Below are 21565 nucleotides of genomic sequence, written 5' to 3'. Positions count from 1 at the left end.
ACACATGCAATGATGCTGACTGCAGGAGGAAAGCCGAGTCAGTGAACGTGTAAGCGTCTCAGCGCTGGCAGGGGTTTCCATGCGGCTTTTCCAGCACCCAGGGCTGCATCAGGGTAGGTTCGCGTGGCTTCTCCTTAGGGATGTCTTGCAGGAAGTGAGCCTTGCCAGCTGAAGCAGGGAACTGGCTAAGGCAGCTGCGCCCTAGTCCAACCATCACAAAGCAAGAGACCTGAGAACTCGAAAGGCAAGGCTCACTGAGCCATTTATCCCTCCACTCTTCAATTACTCCCACATGTGTTTATCGGCCAGGTTGTCACAATAAATTTTAACTATCTCACCGAGACACTGTAAGAGCCAATGGTTCAAAGTAGAACGGCCTCACCTGTGAGGACCTTACAGTCCTTCCAAGGCTGTAAATAGAAGACTGCCCTGTTGTTCTCCTGGAGGAGTGGCTGGTAGGTTCAGACTGCCAACCTCTTGGCTGGTAGTCTACCCCTTTAACTGTGGCTCTATTAGCGTTCCTCCCACTGGTGCTGCCAAGGCGCTAATTACAACGTATATAAGGTAGTGCCTGCAATATAGAGAAGGTACGAAGTGCAATGTTTCATGAACCCAGGAGGAAGCACTGAGTTCCTCTCCCAAGCAGGCATCTCAGTCAGCATGAGCCCATGGGTGTGAGGACCGGATTCCAGAAATCGTACAGCACACACAGTGCTGAGTGCTCTTGTGGCCAGCTGGAGGCGAGTGTGGTGAAGAAGGGTGTGAGAAGCTGATTGCAGAAATACGTGGAATAGTTTCACTTGTCGTAATTGTTAGGTGACATTGAGTTTGCTCCAACTCGTAGTGATGCTATGGCAACAGAAGGAAACAGTGCCCGGCCCTGAGCCATCCTCACGTTGTCCTTAGGTTGGTCCCTATAGCTTCAGCCACTGTGTCCGTCCATCTCATGCAGGGCCTTCCTCTGTTTTGGCTGCCCTTCCACTTCATCAGGCACGATGTCCTTCTCCAGGGACTGCTCTCTCCTGATGACCTGTTCAAGTATGTGAGCCGAAGTCTCACTGCTCTTGCCTCTGGAGAGCACTCTGGCCATTCTTCTTCCAGGGCAGATTTGTTTGTTGTTTTGGAAGCCCATGGTACCGCTTAACATTCTTCACCAGCGCCACCGTTTAACTGGTCTTCCTTATTCACTGTGCAACTTTCACATGCACATGAAGTCACAGAAAAGACCCTGCCTTGGGTCAGGCTCACCTTAGAGATCTTCTTGCTCTTCAACACTTTAAAGCGGTCTTGTGCAGCAGATCCATCCAATGCCGTGCGTCTTCTAGTCTTTTGACTGCTGCTTCCATGGGAATGGATTGCGGATGTACGCACGATGATAGCCTTCCCATCAGTCTTTTCTCCGTATCGTCACAATGTTACCTCTTGGTCCAGTTGTGAGGATTTGGGTTTTCGTTTACACTGAGTGGCAATCCACACTGAAGGCTGCCATCCTCGATCTTCATCAGCAAGTGCTTCCAGTCCTCCGCACTTTCAGCAAGCAAAGTTGTATCATTTGCATATCACAGGCTAATACACCTTCCTCCAATCCTGATGCCACACTCTTCTTCATGGAATCCAGCTTCTCTGATGATTTACTCAGCACGCAGACTGAATAAGTATGGTGAGAGGGTTCAACCCTGACACACACCTTTTCGGATTTTAAACCAATCAGTAGTCTATTAGTTTGCACAACTGCTTCCACAATTCCAAGGTGGAATTCCCCTTCTCCTCAAGACTATCTGTGGTTGGTTATGAGCCACAGAGCTGAGTGCCTTTGCAGACTCAATGAAGTCAAGCAAACATCTTTCGGGTACTCTCTGAGCTCAAGCTGGAGGACAGAGCAAGCAGCTTCCAGTCCAAATCAACCTTATGCCTCCCCTGCAGGCGCACTGTTTCCTGTCCTAGGAGTCTCCAGGCAAACCGCATTCTAACCCTTTGTAACTGCTATTGGCGAGTCTAATTTAGGAACCCTGTGGCCCAGTGGCAGTCTGCTTCTTTAAAGATTTATAGCCTTGAAAATCCCATGGGGCATTTCTGCTCTCTCCCTTGGTTACTATGCATCTGAATGGACTTTTGTGGATGGGGTCTAATTTGTTCCTTTGTTACTAATTGGCTGAATGGCCAGGCAGGTCCCACCTGTATAGTTAGTTAGGAAACAATGGCCTTTGAACTGAGGTTGCACCAGGCCAAACTGAAGTCAGAGAGGGAATTAGGCGGAGAATTTAATAGACACCACGGACCAGCCCTGATGGCGTTTCCTGAACCATGAAAACAACAGAGTGATCAACTGTAATTCGTTTTGTAGTAATTTTATTGATTCACCTTTGAAAAGCCATCTGCCAACAACAAACATCTACTGGCACCGACCAGCTTTTCAAACAGGATCAGCTTCTGTCTTAGGGATGCCCTCGGGGATTTCTCTTCCTACCGGGCATTCTCCATGGTTCTTTCCAGCTCCGGGATGCTGGGGGGGCCTTGAGCATCTCTCAATTGCTGTGAGATGGTACTAAGAGTGAGACTCCTCTTCTCGTGTGTTATTAGAATGAAATGAGGCAAGTCACGTGAAAATGCTCAAGGAATGTGGCTCTACATACTTGCACGGCACTCAACGCTATTTACAATTCTAGTCCAGACAAATCCATTTCCCGGGTCACTAGGAGGTGCTAAGGACAGTGGCCTGCTGGGGCTGTGCCTAGAGGCACCAATCCATGTTGGCCCCGGCTCACCATGGCTTCATAGGAAAATTAAGTCGCGTCAACAGGAATAACACACCATTATAGATGCTAACACGGGCTTGCGGTTGCATGTGATAAGAACTCAAAGCACAGAATGATCAGTTCTACTTGTGGAGGGTCGTCAGGAATAGCTCAGATGAATTCTGAAAGATGAGGAGGGGTCTGGGTGGGCACAGGCAGAAGTGTTGGAGACGCAAAGATATGAGGTGTCCACCACATGCTGGGACCCCTCCCTAGCTCTGAAAGGCTGAGGGGAGGAAGGGAGAGCAGGGACTGAATGTTGGTGGGCTCTGGGGAGTCAGCAGTACTTTGGGTAAGGTAGACACCATCCCCTCTGCACTTCAGAAAGGCCCCTGTGGCAGCTTCCCCAGAATGGTGTCTACAGGGGTTAGAAGATCCCTGCAGTGAACTGGGGAAGAGGTGCCCGGGGTGACACAGTGGTAATGACAATGAGAGGATGAGACAGACGGAGAAATTCCAGCCAAACGGAACCATGTTGGCTTGCCATTGTGTGTGGAGGAGAGGAGAGGCAGTGGGAAGGCTGACCTGGCTCTCAATTCTGGTCTAAGCACCTGTTGGATTGTGGTATGGCCATACGTCAGAGATAACGGTGAGTTTCAAGTGTGGAAGGGGCATCTAGGCAGAAACGCTTTGTAAGGATATGGGTGCTTCCATGACACTGTGGTGGTCACACTGACCAGTCAGGCATCTTGATGAAGACTTATTAAATGCTTACTCAATCCCTGGGTTATGCAAATGGTTACGTGTTTGGATATCAACAGAAAGGCTGAGGGTTCAGGCCCACCCAGAGAGAGGTGCGCCCCCAGAGGGAGCACCTGACAGTCTGTCACTGGAAGCCCATGGCCATGAACACGGCATGGAACACAGTTCTACTCTGCAACACACGGGGTGGATATCACCCCTGTGTCAGCCCAGGTTGACTAGAGAAACAAAGTCACAGAACTTTATATCAAAGAGCAACTGCACATTAAGAAAACATGTCAGCCCAGATTAAGTCCGATATTAGACCATATGTCTGATACCAATCTATAAACCCCTCTTCGCTCTCGCACAACACATGCAATGATGCCAAATGCAGGACGATCACAGGCCAGTGGGCGGAAAGTCGTGGGGATCTCGTGGCGGTGGAAGCATCTCAGTGCTGGCAGGGGTCTCCACATGGCTCTTCCAGCTCCAGGGCTCTAGTGTAGTTCCATGTGTCTTGTCAGCAGAAAGGCGGAGCAGAGGGTCTCTATATCTGGCCTCCAGTGAGCTATTTATCTCCATGGTGCCTCCAAATGAGGTCATCAAGCTGTGACCTGAATTTTTTTTTTTTTTGCCAGCCTCCGAGGCATTTATTGGGCAGACTGGGGTGGGAGGTCTGAGCCTGGAAGAAGGTGTTGGGCCGCTTGGTGGTGAAGCGTGGCTTGTGCTGGCGTCGCAGGACTCGGTGGGGCAGCGGAACGTGATCTTGGGGTCAGGGAACTGCTTGACCGCAGGCCGGCGGCCCTTGCTGGCCACAATCTTGTCCACCTTCAAGATTTGGATGGAATGGGCCTGGGTTCGGTGCCGAGCACCCATGTCACAGTAGCACTGGGTGATTGCGCCTGCGGTGGTCAAGTCCCGGTACTCCTGGTACACGTTGTGGGTCCCGCTGCGGGAGTCGTACCACAGCCAGTTCTTCACCCTCAGCGGGACTTCTCGAACACCTACCCGCAGTACAAAATCTCCCCGAAAGCCTTCATCTTCTTCAGCTGTGACACAAAGCACCAGAAACGGGACTTGGCAACGACATGGTTGGGGCGAAGATGCGCATGCGGTAGAGCGGCGGTGTTCGGCACTTGGGGGTGGGCAGGCAGCGGCCCACCACCTTGTACTCACTAAGCGCGCCCAAGGCCTTCATGGCAGACCTTCCACGCTCATTCTAACCTGCAAAAGGGGACCTGATTTTTTAAAAATCATTTTACTGGGGGCTGGTACAACTTTTATCACAACCCATAGATCCATCCATTGTGTCAAGCACATTTGTACATTTGTTACCATCATCATTCTCAAAACATTTGCTTTCTACTTGAGCTCTTGGCACCAGCTCCTCATTTTCCCCCTTCCTCCCTGCCTGCCAGTGACTCCCTCATGAACCCTTAATAATTTATAAATTATTACTTTGTTATGTCTTACACTGTCCAATGTCTCCCTTCACCCACTTTGTTGTCTGTCCCCCAGGGAGGAGGCTATATGTAGACTCTTGTGATCGGTTCCCCCTTTCTACTCCACCTTCCCTCCACCCTCCCAGCATTGCCACACTCATCACTGGTCCTAAGAGGTTCATTTGTGCTGGATTCCCTGTGTTTCCAGCTCTATCTGTACCTGTGCACATCCTCTAGTCTAGCCAGAGATGTAAAGTAGAATTGGAATCATGATAGTGGGGTATGTGGCGGGGGAATGAAGCATTTAAGAACTAGAGGAAAGTTGTATGTTTCATCGTTGCTACATTGAACCCTGATTGGCTTGTCTCCTCCCCAAGACCTTTCTGTAAGGGGATGTCCAGTTGCCTACAGATGGGCTTTGGGTCTCCACTCTGCACTCCCCCTCATTCACAATGATGATTTTTTGTTCTGCGGATACCTGATCTCATCAACACCTCATGATTACACAGGCTGGTATGCTTCCATGTAGGCTTTGTTGCTTCTGAGCTAGGTGGCTGCTTGTTTACCTTCAAGTCTTTAAGACCCTAGACACTATATCTTTTGATAGCTGGACACCATCAGCTTTCTTCACCACATTTGCTTATGCACTCATTTGTCTTTAGCAATCGTGTAGGGAAGGTGAGCATCATGTAATGCATTGAGGGAGTACTTAAGTGGAGGCCAAATGTCCATCTGCTACCTTAATTCTAAACTTATAAATATATGCACAGAGATCTCTTTTCCCATCCTCATATATAAATATATTTACATATGTACATTCCTGTATTTAGACCTCTATAAATGCCCTTTGCCTCCTAGCTCTTTCGGCTATTTCCCACTGTAATGCTCAGCCTTCATTTGGGCTTCAGTAATTCCTCTCTATTACATTGCCCGTGATCACGCCCTAAGAGGCCTCTTACACCCTCCTCTCAACCGATTTTAGATCACTTGTTCCCTTGTCCCTGGGTTTGTTAACACCGCTTCCTTTCCCCCACCTCCTCCTCTCCCATGTCCTCCCGGAACTGTTGGTCCCATTGTTTTCTCCTCCAGATTGTCTATCCTGCCTATCTTATCTAGATAGACCTGCAGAAATAATAATATGCACAAAAACAAGACAGAGCAAACCAAAGCAACAAAAGAAAACAAAACATCAATAACAAAATAATGGCCCCAAAAGGGAAAAGCCTGTAAATCGTTCAAGGTCTATTGACCTTTAGGAATGTTTTCCAGTCGAGTCTGATGGAGTGCCACACCCTGGCCCCAAAGTTTATTTTTGGTATTCTCTCAGGACTTCTTTGCTCTGTTCCCCTTGCTGTTCTGTTGCACGCCCTTAGTGTTTTGCCTCGATGAGGTAGGGTCAGATTTGGCACAATTCCCCCACTGTGTCTCCAGTGTTGTCTCCCATAGGGCTATGGGTCAGTGAGGGATGTCGTGTCTCATAGTGGAGCCAGCCATATGGTCCTCTCTGTGCATTGCCTGCTCTGAGCAGGGATATCGTTCTCAAGGCTTGGTGGGCCAGGATGTGCTCCACATTCTCTTCCTCCCACTTCATTCGCTCCCATGTGCTCTGATCAGACATGTCCCTCTCCCTGAGCTGTAGCTTCAGTGCTGTCCTATGAAATAAATTCTTCTGAGGGGAGTAGGGGCTGTCCACGAAGTTGGGATTGGGGCCGGCCCCTCAGCTCTCTCTACTGGTTTCCTACTTCATACCGGTATATTGCATTCACATCTTGGAGCCTGTGACCTGATCGATAGGCTAGTCTCCATGCCTTTGCAAGTTAACACCAGATGATGTAACTACCACAAGTCTGAACCGACTCCGCTGTAACTACAGGTAGGAGCTCCTGAAGTCCTCATCGCAGCTCAGCCAGGTGGGTGTTACTGAAGCCCCATATTTCTGATGAGGTCACTGGGCTTAAGCGTCCGGCAGTCTGTTGCTTGAGGCTGGTGTTTCAACCAGCAACTGTCCCCCCTCTTGTAGAGTTCTTCTCCTCCAGGCAGCAAGGAAGAAGCAATGGTGGCCCCACAGACCTCCATGTAGCCCCTCTTCTGCTAAGACGGAAGGTCCTCCGACCTACCACTTGGGCTCTACAAATCTGGATGACTTCCCTGGATGGCTTCCACATCTCCTCCAGGATCAATCAGATTGAGAATGGTCTGGAGCAGGGAGGGGCAAACCCTTTCACCTTGACTGGGATCGATGTGCACCAAAACGTTTATGCACAGACCACAGTGTTTAAGTCACCCTGTGACCCCCCTTAGAGTTCTTCCTTGGTTTGTCTGACAGCTCTACAAGAAGATCAGCAAGTCTCTCTCAAGCTGGTTGGTTGCACTATTTTAAATCATAGCAGCTAACATTGAGGCTGTATTCTGTATCAGGTGGTGTGCCGAGAAAAACTCCACAGATAGGTATGATTACTGTCCCCATTGGTTAAAAACAATTTGAGGTCAATATATACGTCACACAACAGTGGCCATTTCAATAGTCTTCACAGATGACATCAATGATAGTTACCATGTTGGTCAACCATCTTCATTTCTCTGTTCACAGCTGCTTCATCGTCCTAACGGAAGCTTCGCGCAACCTGAGCGATGAGGCCCCTCACACCCCCTACGCTCTGCCCACCCTGGTGGTCACTGAGGAACTCTCCCCTACGAGATACATCATAGAAGAAGGACCATGCAGGACCTGTCCTTCGGTGACAGACTTCATTCACTCAGCATAATGTTCTCAATTCTTATACCTGTTTTTCAGATAAAGGGACTGAGGCTCGGATAGAGTAAGTGAATTACTCATGGTCACAGAGTTAAGAAGAGCAAGGATTGGAAGTCACGCTTGTTGGGGTCCAGAGACGGAAAGTTTCTATCTTGTGAGAAAAATGGAGTGTAAATATTTACCAAGAAAATCCCACCACAGACTACCCCATTTTCTCTCCTTGTTTCTCCTTTACTGCCAGAATCTGGGTGGCTCCACCCCTGATGGGCACCCAAACAGAAGCTGAATACAGGAACGGGGTGGGGGGCAGGGGGCGGGGCGGGGAGGAAACCCAGAAGAGAAACTACTTGTACAGAACTAGAATTTGGACTAAAGGCTAAGTTGGGGGAGTGACTTTATCATTTTCAAAGACGGTTTAGAACAGGGGTGTCAAACTGGCGGCCTATGGGCTGCATGCAGCCCCCAAGGTAATTTTTTGTGGTCCGTGATGCTCTGAAATAAAATGAAAGTAGAAAAATTGTTATGGAGAAAATAGTGCTTAGGGGAGAGCGAGGCAATACCGTGCACACAATTCCCTCGTTAACCCTTTAACTACTGAAGACGAGTATACAGGTGTCCCAGTGCCTTTCCTGGGGGCCTGTGGACGTGTAGAAACGCTCTGACTCAGTTCCAGTGATGTTTGGAAGTGATATGTCTGCCACTCTCATTGTCACATAATGTAAACAGACCCCAATAGCGAGCAGGTTAAAAAGAGCACTCTGGTTTGTGCTGTTATGAATCATACCTAGCAGCAGTGCTAGGGAAGCCGTTGCAATTGTGCATCACGTTTGTCAGCTGTCCAACATTTTGTGTTTTTTATTAGTTACTTTGTCATATTTTCCGGTCACAACATAAGAGGTAAATGAAAACTAGTAGGAGGAAAGTGCTGCCAAGTTTCCGGTAAAAAAGAATCATTTTAGTTTTATAAAAACATTAAATAAAATAAATGCTTAAATAAAAGCAATTATATAGTGTTTTAATGATACAATCCATATTCCTGAATCCTCACTTCAAAATATAAATTTTACAAAATTTGTAAATGTGATGTGGCCCGCGTGAATCTTGCCTGTTGCGTCAAATGGCCCGCGTTTTAATTGAGTTTGACACCCCTGGTTTAGAATAACAAGCATTTAATTCAATCAAGAGACTTTACACAGCTTTACATAGCAATCAGCTCCTCTGATGTTGGACACTGTGCCAAATGATGGATGTAGAAGCCATGGGCAGAGGCCATTGGTGAGATGACACTGGCTCATCTCTGCACAGTCTCGGAGACTGTCAGGGTGTTTAAAGAAAGCAACCCCCTGCTATTGAACTGATTAGAGTCAGCGTGGCTTACATGGTTTCTGAGGCTGTAAACCTTTATGGGAGCTGATAGCCTTATCTTCCTCCTGCTGAGTGTCTGAGGGATTTGAACTGCCAACCTTGCGGTTACCAGTCCAACACTCATGCAATAACGCTGCCACAGCTCCAGCTCCAGAATGCTGGAGAAACATCAAACAGGCCTAAGCCCCCAGGTTGTTCAGTACCATTAGACTTATGTGAATGACAGGAAACTACAAGACACAATTAAGTGATAGGCCCTGGGCATTCTGCCTTAAGAGGTAGGTGTGGATCATGGCAGCATTTCCCAACTTAAAACGCAAGATCACAGTTTAATCTTCTAGAAACATATATGTCAAAAATAGGCCCAAAATAGGTAAAAAACAAAACCTACATCAATATCAAAACTAAACCCAATAGCCTGTTATCAATCTGATTACCAATCTGATAGGGCAGTGTAGAACTGCTGCTCCTTTGTGTGTCTGAAATTGTAAATCTTTACGAGAGCAGGCAGCCTCTTCTTTCTTCTTGAGAGTGCCTGGTGGGGTTGAACTGCTGACCTTGCAGTCATCAGCCTAACAGCTAACCGACAGTGCCACCAGTGGTTGCTCAGGACTGGGAGTGTTTGTGTGTGTGTGTGTGTGTGTGTGTGTGTGTGTGTGTGTGTAATGTGAAGTCACAGTTAATGGATAGAAGTTTCTTTTTATGGTGATGATAATGTTCTAAGACGAATGAGGTGGTGACAAAGCAATTCTGTGAATATAACAAAAACCACAGAGTTGCATATTTCAAATTGTGTGACTTGTATAGAATTTAGGTTTTATCTCAAGAAATGTCTTTAAAAATATGCATAGCTTTACTAATTTAAGTTGATTGGTGAGTTGGAGTTGTAACAAATATGAAATAATGTGTAGGCTCTCAATACATTACAAGGATGAAACTTAAGTTCCCCTATGTCAGCCACTGTGTGAGCACCTTCTACCACGAAGATGATACAGGGATTGAGATATTTTTACTTCCTTGAGTAAGTCATTTAAAAAAAGACCCAGAAATTTACTTTTGCCTAGCTATGTTGTCCTTTAGTACAGTAATCCTCCCCTTCCCCACCCCACTATTCTGCTAGATTTTTGGCCCCCTGAACTCTGGAGAGTACCTGAGTCATTGAATAAAAGAACAAAACAAAACTCACTACCATCAGGTTGATTTTGACCCACAGCGACCCTGTAGGACAGAGTAGACCTTCCCCTGTGGGTTTCCAAGACCATTGTTCTTTTGGGGAGTAGAAAGCCTCATCTTTCTCCTGAGGAGCAGCTGGTGGTTTCAAACTGCTGACTTTGTGGTTAGCAGCCCAATGCATAACCACTACGCCATTAGGGCTTCTGAGTAACTGAATAGCTGTTATTGAGCCAGTGTACTGCAATTCATGAACTTGAATCCACAATAAGACTTCGATCTGCATGCTGAGTTTACTTTTTCTTTAACAAGAATTCTAAATTTTTAATGATATTTTCCCAGCCAGGAAAAATTCGGACTTTAGTTGTGAGAGAATCTTACTGGAAGCAGACAGACACCATGACAGCAGAACAGAGGCGAAATCAGTGAACACACCAGGCCCTGTGGGATTCAGAGGTGCAAGGGCCTACATGCCAGTCACTCTGAATCATCGAGATAAAATCGATAGTCTTCAATCAAGATAGCTTTCACCAAGTGCTCAATAAAAAGACGTTACTTACAGGGTAAGAATGTGTGCACCAGCTGTGGAAAAACCAATGGAACACACATGGAATCTCCATGAATCAGCACCCACCCAATGGCAATTGGTTTGGTTTTGGTTAATTTATGCACTTGAATGGGAATCTTGGTGGCCCAGTGGTTATGCATTGGACTGCTAACTGCAAAGTCAGCAGTTTGAACCCACCAGTTTCTCTGCAGGAGAAAGAGGAGGCTTTCTACTCCAGTGAAGAGGTACAGCCTCAGAAACCCACAGGGGTGGTTCCACCATGTCCTACAGGGTAACTGTGAGCCAGCATTGATTCGGTGACAGTGAGTTTGGTTGATTGCAATTTTACACATAACATTGATGGATATAGCAAAGATGCTATTGCATATATTGCACCACAATTAAAAACACCTCAATCCCTCGAGTATCACCGTAGGCTGCGATGGAAGCAATATATGGGCCAAGATGCGAGAGGGACAGATGAGTGCTGGTAGGCTGATGCCATCTCCCTGGTGACTTGGAATCCCCCCCCACACACACACACTCCAAACTTCCCTCTGCACCGTTTACCCCTCTGAACTCATACTACACTCATCGCGACCGAGCTCATTCCCCATGAAGAGAATCACCTTAGCTGCACCCTTAACTTAGTGCTCCCCAGCCTCCCTGGCAGTGGTGCCCCAGCTCCCTTTCCCGGAGAAGGCAGGACCGCTCCCTCACCCGGCTTCCAGCTCTCTCTTCCTCCTTCTCTGGTGTGTAAGTCTCCACTCCTTCACGACGCAGGCCATTCCACCTTCTCATCCTTTACCTCACCTGGTAGTTGTCACCGCATCATTCTTATTCACGGAAAATATTGGTACCTGTTTTCTTTCTACTCACTCCAAACCCTGACAGTGTCCTGTCCTTCCACTTACAAAACACCTGTGTCCACATTAGATCTGACCTCCTTCCCATGCAAGAGATGTACCCATTAGATCTACCCATGCAAGAGGCTTGCCACCAAGGCTTTGGAATTCTCAACCCCCCCTGCTGAGAGGTCGTCTTTTCCACTTCCAATACACTGAGTCAGAACCTGCATTTCAACAACATCCATCTGTGTATTCCTATACCTATATAAGAACCACCTGGGACTCTGGGTGAATCAACCAGGGATCTTGCTAAAATGTGGATTCTGAGACAGTATTTTGGTGTGAAAAAAGAAATCTTTAGCAGGGGGCTGAACAAAATAACACATTTGAAGGTGTCTGTGGTAGTCAACTAATCTGGTGTCAATTTAAGGATTAAGAGTGTAGGGGTGGAGTCTAGGCTGTCAATCTGGAGATAGCCAATGAGACTTCTGTGTGGGCATGGCCTTCTGAGAATTCTGGGAAATCTGGGACTTCCTCCTTGGAGGTGAAGACACCTCTCTCTCTCTCTGCTACTTCCTGGGAGACATTGCAGAAGACAAGACACATGGATGCAACCAGACTTCGGAAGCTGGAGGAGCCACAGAGAGACCCCTGCCAGCGCTGAGATGCTTACACCACCACTGGCCCCAAAGACTTTCTACCCACTGGCTTGTGATCGTCCTGCATATGGTTTCATTGCATGTGTTTTGTGAGTCTGAAGAGGACTTTATAGATTGGTATCAGACAGATGGGCTAATATCAGACTATGGCCTTGGACTGGACTGGGTTGGATGTTTTCTCAATGTTCAATTCCTCTTGTATATTAACCTCTCCTTATTTACATATGTGCATGTTTATGAATTTGTTTCCCTAGTCTACCCAGACTAACACAGTGTCTTTTACCACCTGTTTTAGTTCACCTCTAAAGCTAGTGGAGCCTGGTTCTTGTTCTCCCCCACTCTTGTGTCCTGAATAATTTATATACACTCACTCAATTCCATCAGCCCCTCTACTCCTAAGACTTGCCAGCACTTGCTGTCCCAATTTTCATCATTCCTCTTCAAATTGAGATGACTCGCATACCATAAATCCCCCCTTTTAAATTATGCAATTCAATGTTCATTAATTTACTCATAAGGTTGTGTAACCATCACCACTACCTGGTCCGGAACATTTCCATCACTCCCAAAAGAAACTTCATACCCACCCACAGTCACTCTCTCTTCCCCCAAGCACCTGGCACCTACTAATCAATCTTTTGTCTCTCTGGAGAGGCAGATCCTGGACATTTTATAAAAATGGAATCATCAGCTTCTTTCACTCTGCATGGTATAGCCTTGGTTCATGCATGCTGTAGCTGTGTCAGTATTTCACACCTTTTCATAGGTGAAGGATCGTCCATTGCACAGATATACTAGGCTTCGGTTCTCCAGTTGATAGACATTGGGATTGTTTCCACTCTTTGGCTAGTATGACTAATTGCAATGAACATTCTTGAATAAGTTTTTTTTTTGTGTGTGTAGGCAGGTTTTCAATTCTTTTGGGTATATACCGAAGAGAATTGCTGAGTCATATGATAACATCACATTAAAATTTTTAAGAACTGCCAAATTACGCTTTTTTACATTCCCACCTGTAACGTGTACAGATTCCAATCTCTCCATCCACCCCCACCCAGCCACCACTTGTCATTGTTGATCTGTTTGATAATGGTCCTTTCAGTGGGTGTGAGGTGGTATTTATTTTCTTGTGGCTTTTTGACTTGCCTTTCCCTAATACCTAAAGGTGTGGAGCATCTTTTCCTGGGTTTATTGTCCACTGTGTATCTTCTTTGGAGAAATGTCTATTCGGGTCCTTCGCCATGTGTAAGCTGGGCTGTCTTTTGTATACTGGGTTGTCTATCATTTAAAGATGCTCAAGTCTTTACCATCTTTAATGAAACACTTTCACACAATCCCCTTTTCTGGTAGAGTTTCTTGAAAGAGTTCTCTACACTTGCTATTTCCACAAGCTCACTGGTGGTCTTGTTTGTTCTGCTCTCCAGTGGATGGTTTCAGTTCTTAGATGACCTGACTTCTCTTACAGATTAACAGTCCTCCTCTCTATTGACCTGACCTCACTTTCTCAGGAGTTTTCTTGGCCATCTCTAGCTGTTCCATTTCCATCTTCCTGCCATCGAGCCAATCTCGACTCACAGCCGCCCTAGAGGACAGAGCGGAGCTGCCTCTGTGGGCTGGAGAGACTGTCGTACCTGGAACAGAAAGTCTCATCGTTCTCCCTGCAAGCAGGTGGTGGTTTCAAACTGCCGACTTTTAGCTTGTGAGCGCTACACCACCAGGCTCCTTCCATTCTGATTCCCAACGAGATTTTGTTTTCTGTTCTCTTCTCCATATTTACACGCTCTACTGGACAACACCCACATTCCTCTGGCTTCGATTACCACTTGACACTGCTGGTCCCAAACTCTAATCTCTAGCTCCTGCGGAGACTTTCTCCCCAGGTTTGTTCCTGGTTTGTAGCTCTGTGTAGTCAGCATCTCTACTCGAACTACCATGCCATCCTCAAACTTGCTATGTTCTAAGTAGGGCTTCCAACCCGTACTTTCCATTCACCTTAGAACAGCAGTTCTCAATCTGTGGGTCTCGACCCCTTGGTCCATTCAAAATGACAGTTATGAAGTAGCAACAAAAATAATGTTATGGTTGGGGGGTCACCACAACATGAGGAACTGTATGAAAGGGTCTCGGCATTGGGAAGTTTGGGAAGCACTGCCTTAGAAAAATCACTTGGGGATCTTGTGAAACTGGAGGTGCTGAAGGTCTATTAAATCACACAGTCTCAGAAAATTGCAGGGACAATTGTGCCCTGTCCTATAGGGTTGCTATGTGTCAGCATTGACTTGGTGGCAATGAGTTTGGGGTTTTTGTTTTCTTTTATTAAACCAAATATCAAGGTGTGTCCGTGTGTGTGTTGGGGGTGGGGGGTTGGGGTAGAGAATCCTCCTCCCCAAACAAAGCTGGTTTCTTCATCCTCCCAGTCTTCTCTAATTCCGTACATGCAATCAAGCCTGGAGCATGCTGTTTTAAATCCTGAACGTTCCTCCCAGTCGTCTACTTCCATCCAGCCTTGCAGCCTCTGCCCTGAGCCACGCCTGTCTGTACCACAAGATCGCCACAACACCCTCCTGCTGGGTTCCCCAGCTCCACCCTTTTCAAATTGTAGCCAGAGAAGGCTATCTCACACGCAAACCTCCAGAGCCCTTCCTCAGAACGACTGCAAAAGACAATAGGGTCTACAGTGGCCAGAGTCAGAAATACTTGCCCTTGGAGCTTACCACCGTGAACTTGCTGGCTGGAAGGCGGTGGGGAGACTGTAACTCCCCGGTGTTTGAGTTTTCTCATTGGGAAAAGAAAACAAAAGAGCACCTGCCTTCACAAGGGTTCAGATGCGGCACGCGATGCCTTCCCTTCAGAGTAGGCGCATCTCAAGTGCTCAGTGGATTTTAGCGACTTTTTAAAAAATGACAACCTTCCAGTCCGAGCAAACCCATACCGTCACGCGTCTTTCTCAAATGCGGGGATTGGATGGAATGACTTCCACGAACTCTTTTCGCCAGGGCTCCCCAGTCAGTTTCAGTGCTCCCCCAAAGGACTGTTGGAGGAGGCAGCAGCGGATGCAGCTGGGCTTCCGGACTAAGGACCCCAAGGGACAGCTGGGGACTCTGGCTCCGCAGCCGCCGCCCCTCCCGAGGCGCAGCCGCCGCTCTGCGGCGGGGAAGCGCTGACCGCGGGCTGCTCCGCGACCCACGCCGGCCCCGCAAGGCGCCCCTGGCGCCCACCGACCGTCCCCTTCGCGCGCAGCCACGCGCCCACGCCACGAACCTGCGGGCCCCACGCCGGCCCCACCGCGTCCTCCGGCCGCGGGATGCGGGCCCCGTTGCCGCACGTCCGCCACCAGGCCCGGGACATCCTGCCCGGCTCCCCCGCGGCGCTCACCTTGAAAGACATGGTGCACATGACCGCGGCGCTCCCTCCCCGGCCGCCGCCCGGGCACCGCGCGCTTCCGGCCCGGGTGCCTTCCGTGCGCGGCCGCCTCGGCCCGTTCCGCAGAGGGGTGGCCTCCGCGCGCCGCGCGCTCCCGCCGCCCGGGACACACACACACACACACACACACACACACACACACACACCACACACCACACACCACACACCACACACACCACACACACCACACTACCCTGGTCGGCCTCAACTTCCCCAACAGCACACAGATGATCACGATGCCAATATAACATTTTACGAGAGAGATCGCTCCTTTTCAAATAACGGTTTCCATCCTTGCATTTTCTTTTCTCTCTCTCTTGGTTTTCTCCGCTCACCTCTTCTTTTTCTACCAACCTGATTTTTAAAGTTTTATTTTTTAAACTCCCAGGGAACCCCCCAAACCTCCAAACTTTACTGCCATGGATTTCCGACTCATAGAGACAATAGGACAGGGAAGACTGCCCCAGTGGGCTTAGATACCGTAACTCTTTACAGCAGTAGGGAGCCTGGCGTTTCTTTCGCTGAGCAGCTGGTGGTTTTGAAGCAGCTGGTGGTTTTGAACTGCCGACTTTGTGGTTAGCAGGTCAATATCTAACCACTATGCCAGCAGAGCTCCAACAAGGCTTTAGACTGCATGAGTATTAAGCAGTACTATCCTTTTTGAAAGTGAAGGAACCCAATCACGTCCCTTCTCCATCCCATCATCCAGTCGTCTCTAGGACGTTACAGGAGCTCACACAGACCGCTGGCTGTGCGCCCAGTGTGGGCTTGGGGGAAGTCGGATGGGAAAGCAGATTCGTTTCCCTGGGGCTGCTACAGCATAGGTGACTTAAAGAAACGCATTCAGTCTTCAATACTTCTAGGGGCTGGAAGTCTGAATTGAGGATGTTGGATGTATTACCGGAGGCACCATTCCCTAACCAACACAATAAGAGAAGAATCTTACTTCTTGCCGACTAAAAATCACAAGGAAAGGCGGAGATTTTTCTCACGTTCACTAGTAGGAGCCCTGGTTGCTCATGGTTCACACACCGGGGTGGTAACTGCAAGGCCAGCCGTTTGAAACCATCAGCTGCTCCAAAGATTAGGCTTGCTTGTCTTGTAAAAAGTTACAGTTCTGGAAATTCAGAGGGCTAGTTCTACAGTGTCCTAGAGGGTCACTATGCGTCGGCATCAACTCGATGGCAGGGAGTTTTTTGTTTTCTGTGGGAGAGTCTGTAGATAGACGTAGGGAGGGCCTTTCCAATGCTCACCCCCCATCTCCTAGAATAAAATTGTTGCTGGAGTTTTTAACGGGGATGATGTTGATTAGGTGTGCAAACAGCAATCCCTCCCAGATGGATTCTTTCAAGGGGGCATCTGATACTGATGAACAAAACACATTCTGGGAGATCACTCGTGTAGTTGGGCGGGCTTTTGGTCCATGTCCCTGAAGATCTTGCTGGTTGGATGGTATCCTCCACAGATGCCAGGGCTGTTGAATCAACTCAGTGTCTCAAACCTGTTCTAACAGGGAAATCTGTGCATCACGATGCACCATGCTGACTACCATTTGTAGAACCAGTGGCCTCTCTCATTCAGCCCCATTGCCTGGAGGCGATTTCAATGGGAAATTCAGCAAGTCACAATGTGTCTCACAAATGCCATCAGAGGTGGTGGCAGTTTGAACTGGCACAGGAGGGTGGGCCAGAAAGGAGGGGGTTCGGCTAACCCTGCTAACTTGTCTCAATGTGAACAAAAGGAGGTTTTCCCAATGCTAAAACAAGGAATCCTTGAGCTTGTTGTTGTTGTTTTTGTATATGACACCTTACATTTTAGGTGGTGGTCACCTTCTTTTTCCTGTTAACTAGAGAAATGGACGAGAGTGAAGACCAGCTCGGCTGACGGATCCCAGCAGGCTTCTGCTCCTGAGAAGCCTCCATTCAAGGACTCTTCCTCCACCCGCCCAGCTTCTGGCGGCTCCCAGTGTTCCTTGGCTTATAGCAGCATCTCTCCAATCCTGGCCACCTCTGCATCTGGGTCTCTGCTCCTTGTCTCCCTTTTACAATGGATTCGGCTCCAGCCTACTCTGGTATGACTTCACATTGACTCATGATATCTGAAAAGACCCATATCAAGGCCCTATCTACAGGACCAGGAGTTAGAACTTTCCTTTAAGCTCACAAATCAACCCACAAGAACAAACTGCTGTTTGTAAAGTATAAGAGGCAATACTGGCCTTTCTAGAACACTCAAGTGCAGATGTACGAGTGGATGTGTCCAGTCACGCCGTGCCTTCCCCTCCCCTACGTGTGCACTTTCTGCTCACTTCTCAATTTATCTAAAGATGGATATTCAAGTGAAAAGTGAAAAAGACAGCTACAAATGAAAATTAACAATGAACTGCTTTTCTTTTAGATATTAATTGTTGTACCTTTTGTTTAGAAAAATTTTGAAATGAAACATCCCCAAATTGAACAGAACATTAAAAGTGTTAAGTCCAAAAAGACAATGTTTTTTCCTTGACTCAAGAGTCTATGGATGGGCCACCTTTGAAGTTGTCCCACATAATATTATCAGATAGGCTCAGGATGGGAGGTTTCTGTATCATTTCTGACATACAAAAGGGGGTGGGAGAACGAATATTTTAAATGCTCTTTATGTAACAAGTGCACCTACAAATCCAACTCAGTAGGTATTGTGCCCATTGCACAGATGAAACTATTAGGAGAGTATGAGAGATGAAATCAACAACAACAAAAGGCAACCTCACAGCTATGCAGTCCATTCTGACTTACAGGGACTCTCTAGGGCAGAGTAGACTGCCCCTTGCAGTTCCGGAGGCTGTGCATCTTTATGAGTACAGAAACCCTCGTCTTGATCCCACTGCATTAGTGCTTAAATTCGGAGCAGCCCAATTTTCCGGAGGCTCTGAGTTAGTAGGACAGCCCTAAAGTCATGTGCAGTGACCCCATACAGATTAAGCCTCCATTGAATTCTTTGTGATCATTAACCTAGGATGTAGATAATCATGCCATCAGGCAGAATGCCTTAGGAAGTGGGTTGCCTCCAACCCTCTCCCCAATAATCCAGGAAAGGGAAGTCTCTCTTAGTGGCTTGCCTGCCTTGACAGAGGTCATCGCCCTGGAGATAGTACCGGGGTGGGGGTGGGGGCACAGTCACGAGTCATGTCCTATGAACTTCACCCTGATGGTGTTGGTCAGGAGGCCTTGGACTTAATTGTGTATCCCTTCTATCAAACATGCTGTACATGTCCCTATCATAGTCCTGTTCCTGTTCGGCAGTCAGTCCCACCTGTAGTGATGATGCATTGATTTGCCACCAATCATGCTTTTGTGACAGCTTCCTTTGCCCTCCCATGACTTTTTGAAAACTTTGTATATCAACAAACCATGGGACATTTTTTTTTTACTTTGTGCTAATGGCCTAACTCCTCCGGATGATATGCCTGTATCTTTGGGCCATCTTTGTCCCTTTTAAGATTGAGCAAATGTTCTCATTATATCGTATTTGAGATTGGGGTCTCTTTTGTACCCTAAAACACCACAGTGAACGATCACGTTAGACTTGTTTTGTCTGACTTCAAGTCATGTTTCCTTTCCCAAGCCACACTTGCTGTTCCACATTGTTTTTGGTGGTGTGTCTCTGGCCAGGCTGCTGATGGGCTTCTAGTCAAAGCCGCTGGCCAGAATGGGGCTGCACACCATCCCACATATCTTGTCTTCTTTAAAAAAGCTCCCAGCTATAAGAGCCCCCAATAAGGTGATCTTTTAAATAAATAAACAAATAAGCTCCCAAGTAGGACAAGACCCTAATGATTAAGGCCAGACAACTCCTCCTCAGCCTGGTGACTCCACACTGCATCTGACACATGAAATTAAGCCCAGACAGCTCACTCGCCCCCTGGTTGTTCACGACCCAACAGAGCGGCAGCTTCTTTGTCCAGGCCCCTTGAGGATCACCTTCCCTCCCACGCCAGTGGCTCTCTTTTCTCACATCTCAGCCAAATCCTGACCGACACAGCCTTCTTCCCACCTCTGGAGGCCCTTCCTCCTCTCTTTTAACTGTGCTGGGCTCCTGTCCTAACTCTGCTCTGCATCCCACGCCATAGCTCCGCAGCTCCCCTGCTAGGGGCAGGTGGGGGATAGGTAGGTAAGTGATGGTGCCTGTCATTCAGCGGGGAGGAGGGTCTCTGTATTTGGTCAATGGGAAAAAAAGTTGTACGGAAGCCATGAGAGACAGGATCAGAGGGGCAGCTTCCCTGCTCCCACCTCTGGAGCATTGGACCCTGTGCAGATGTGGGGAGCTGCTTCAGCTACCAGGTGAGGGGGCTCAGCCCAAGAGGGGGTGGCACTGTGAGTCACACTACACAGAGTGACAGCGACCCTACTGACGCCCTTTGCCATAAGGTCTGGTATCGCTCATGGCTTTCCTTCTGTTACTTTTGTTCTCGCCATCAGACTTGAAACTCCCTGGGGCCACCCCTTGCGTCTTATTTTCTCCCAGGGCTAGTTTATGGCTGGAGATAGGGGACATGGTCAGTACTCTTTGTTGATTTATTGTTAAGACCCAGGGTGTCTTGAAGGCCCACCATTCAGACTCACAGACATACATGACTCAGATGCATAGACATCTGTGCGGATATCTAAGGACATCTGGTTCAAGAGCGCACAGAAAGTATTGCACTCTCCCAGTTTATGCTCCAGCAGGACTCGTCCCAGACAGAACTGAGAAATAGACCAGGCTTAAAAGTGAAGTTAAGTAGTGGAAACAATCCATCGTCCTGGGAATGGGGGCACTTTATCTTATGAGCGCAGGTCCTCAAAATTTTTAAACAGGGGGCCAGTTCACTGTCCCTTAGATCCATTGGAAGGCCGGACTATAGTTAAAAAAAACTGAACAAATTCCTATGCACACTGCACATATCTTATTTTTAAGTAGAAAAACAAACAGGGCAAAAACACCTGGTGGGCCGGATAAATTTCCTCGGCGGGCCACATGTGGCCCGCGGGCCATAGTTTGAGGAGGCCTGCTTATGAGTACTGAAGCTGACATTCCTTATATGGTAGACTGGTCAGCCAGCCATGGAGTCGAGTCCCCAAAGAACGCAAGGCATGACCCACCTGAGCACAACACATCCAGTATATAGATATGGAGTTCTTGACGATAGGGCATCGAGTGATAACGTCTCAGCGTGAGCCAGATTCTATCTAAAGATGAGGTGGGCCAAGCAACAATGTATCATAACACAGAAGTGGTACAACTGGGATGGTTTACAAACAGGAGCAGAGATATTCAAGCCTGACTGAGCAGGTAGTGCAGACCTGCATGTCACCCTGGACTTTCATACCAGCAGCTCTCCCGCAGCTCACACCTGTTGCTCAGGAATCCTTCGGAGCAAGGTGATGGACAAGGGAAAAATTGTGAGTTTGGTTTGTGACTTGCTTGTTAGATGCAGGGTGCATTTGGGTGTATGCTGAAAATGACGGTGACTGGACTGCTGTCTTACTCAAGTGTGGCCTTGAAAAAAAGCTTCAGTGTGTGGGGGGAATGGGAGAGAGGGGGGAAAGGAAGTGGTGTTAACAAATCCAGGGACAAGGGAACAACAAGTGATCCAAAATCGGTGGTGAGAAGGGTGTAGGAGGCCTGGTAGAACTTGATCATGGGTAATGTAACTGAGAAGAATTCCTGAAGCCCAAATGAAGGCTGAACATGATAGTGGGACAAGAGGAAAGTAAAAGGAAATAGAGGAAAGAACTAGGAGGCAAAGGGCATTTATATAGGTCTAAATACAGGAATGTACATATGTAGATATATTTATATATCAGGATGGGGAGATAGATCTATGTGCATATATTTATAAGTTTAGTACGAAAG

At 47.7% G+C, this 21565-nt stretch overlaps 1 protein-coding gene and 1 pseudogene across 2 annotated transcripts in view; both read right to left on the bottom strand.

The window, feature by feature from the left end:
- ANKRD29 (ankyrin repeat domain 29) overlaps positions 1-15803 on the bottom strand; it is a 63549-nt gene extending 47746 nt beyond the window's left edge. The window contains exon 1 of one of the 2 annotated variants that reach the window (XM_075532518.1): positions 15527-15803. In XM_075532518.1, the coding sequence (XP_075388633.1) occupies positions 15527-15661 (135 nt within the window). In that variant the 5' untranslated portion in view covers positions 15662-15803. The remainder of the gene's footprint in view (positions 1-15526) is intronic. The other variant, XM_075532520.1, reaches the window with a different exon arrangement.
- On the bottom strand, positions 3702-4677 carry LOC142428035 (large ribosomal subunit protein eL20 pseudogene; annotated as a pseudogene).
- Positions 15804-21565: the final 5762 nt, after the last annotated feature.

Source organism: Tenrec ecaudatus, chromosome 15 (genome assembly GCF_050624435.1).
Source record: "Tenrec ecaudatus isolate mTenEca1 chromosome 15, mTenEca1.hap1, whole genome shotgun sequence".
Taxonomy (NCBI): domain Eukaryota; kingdom Metazoa; phylum Chordata; class Mammalia; order Afrosoricida; family Tenrecidae; genus Tenrec; species Tenrec ecaudatus.
The sequence above is the reverse complement of the archived record's forward strand: the minus strand, read 5'-3'. Positions and strand labels throughout refer to the sequence as shown.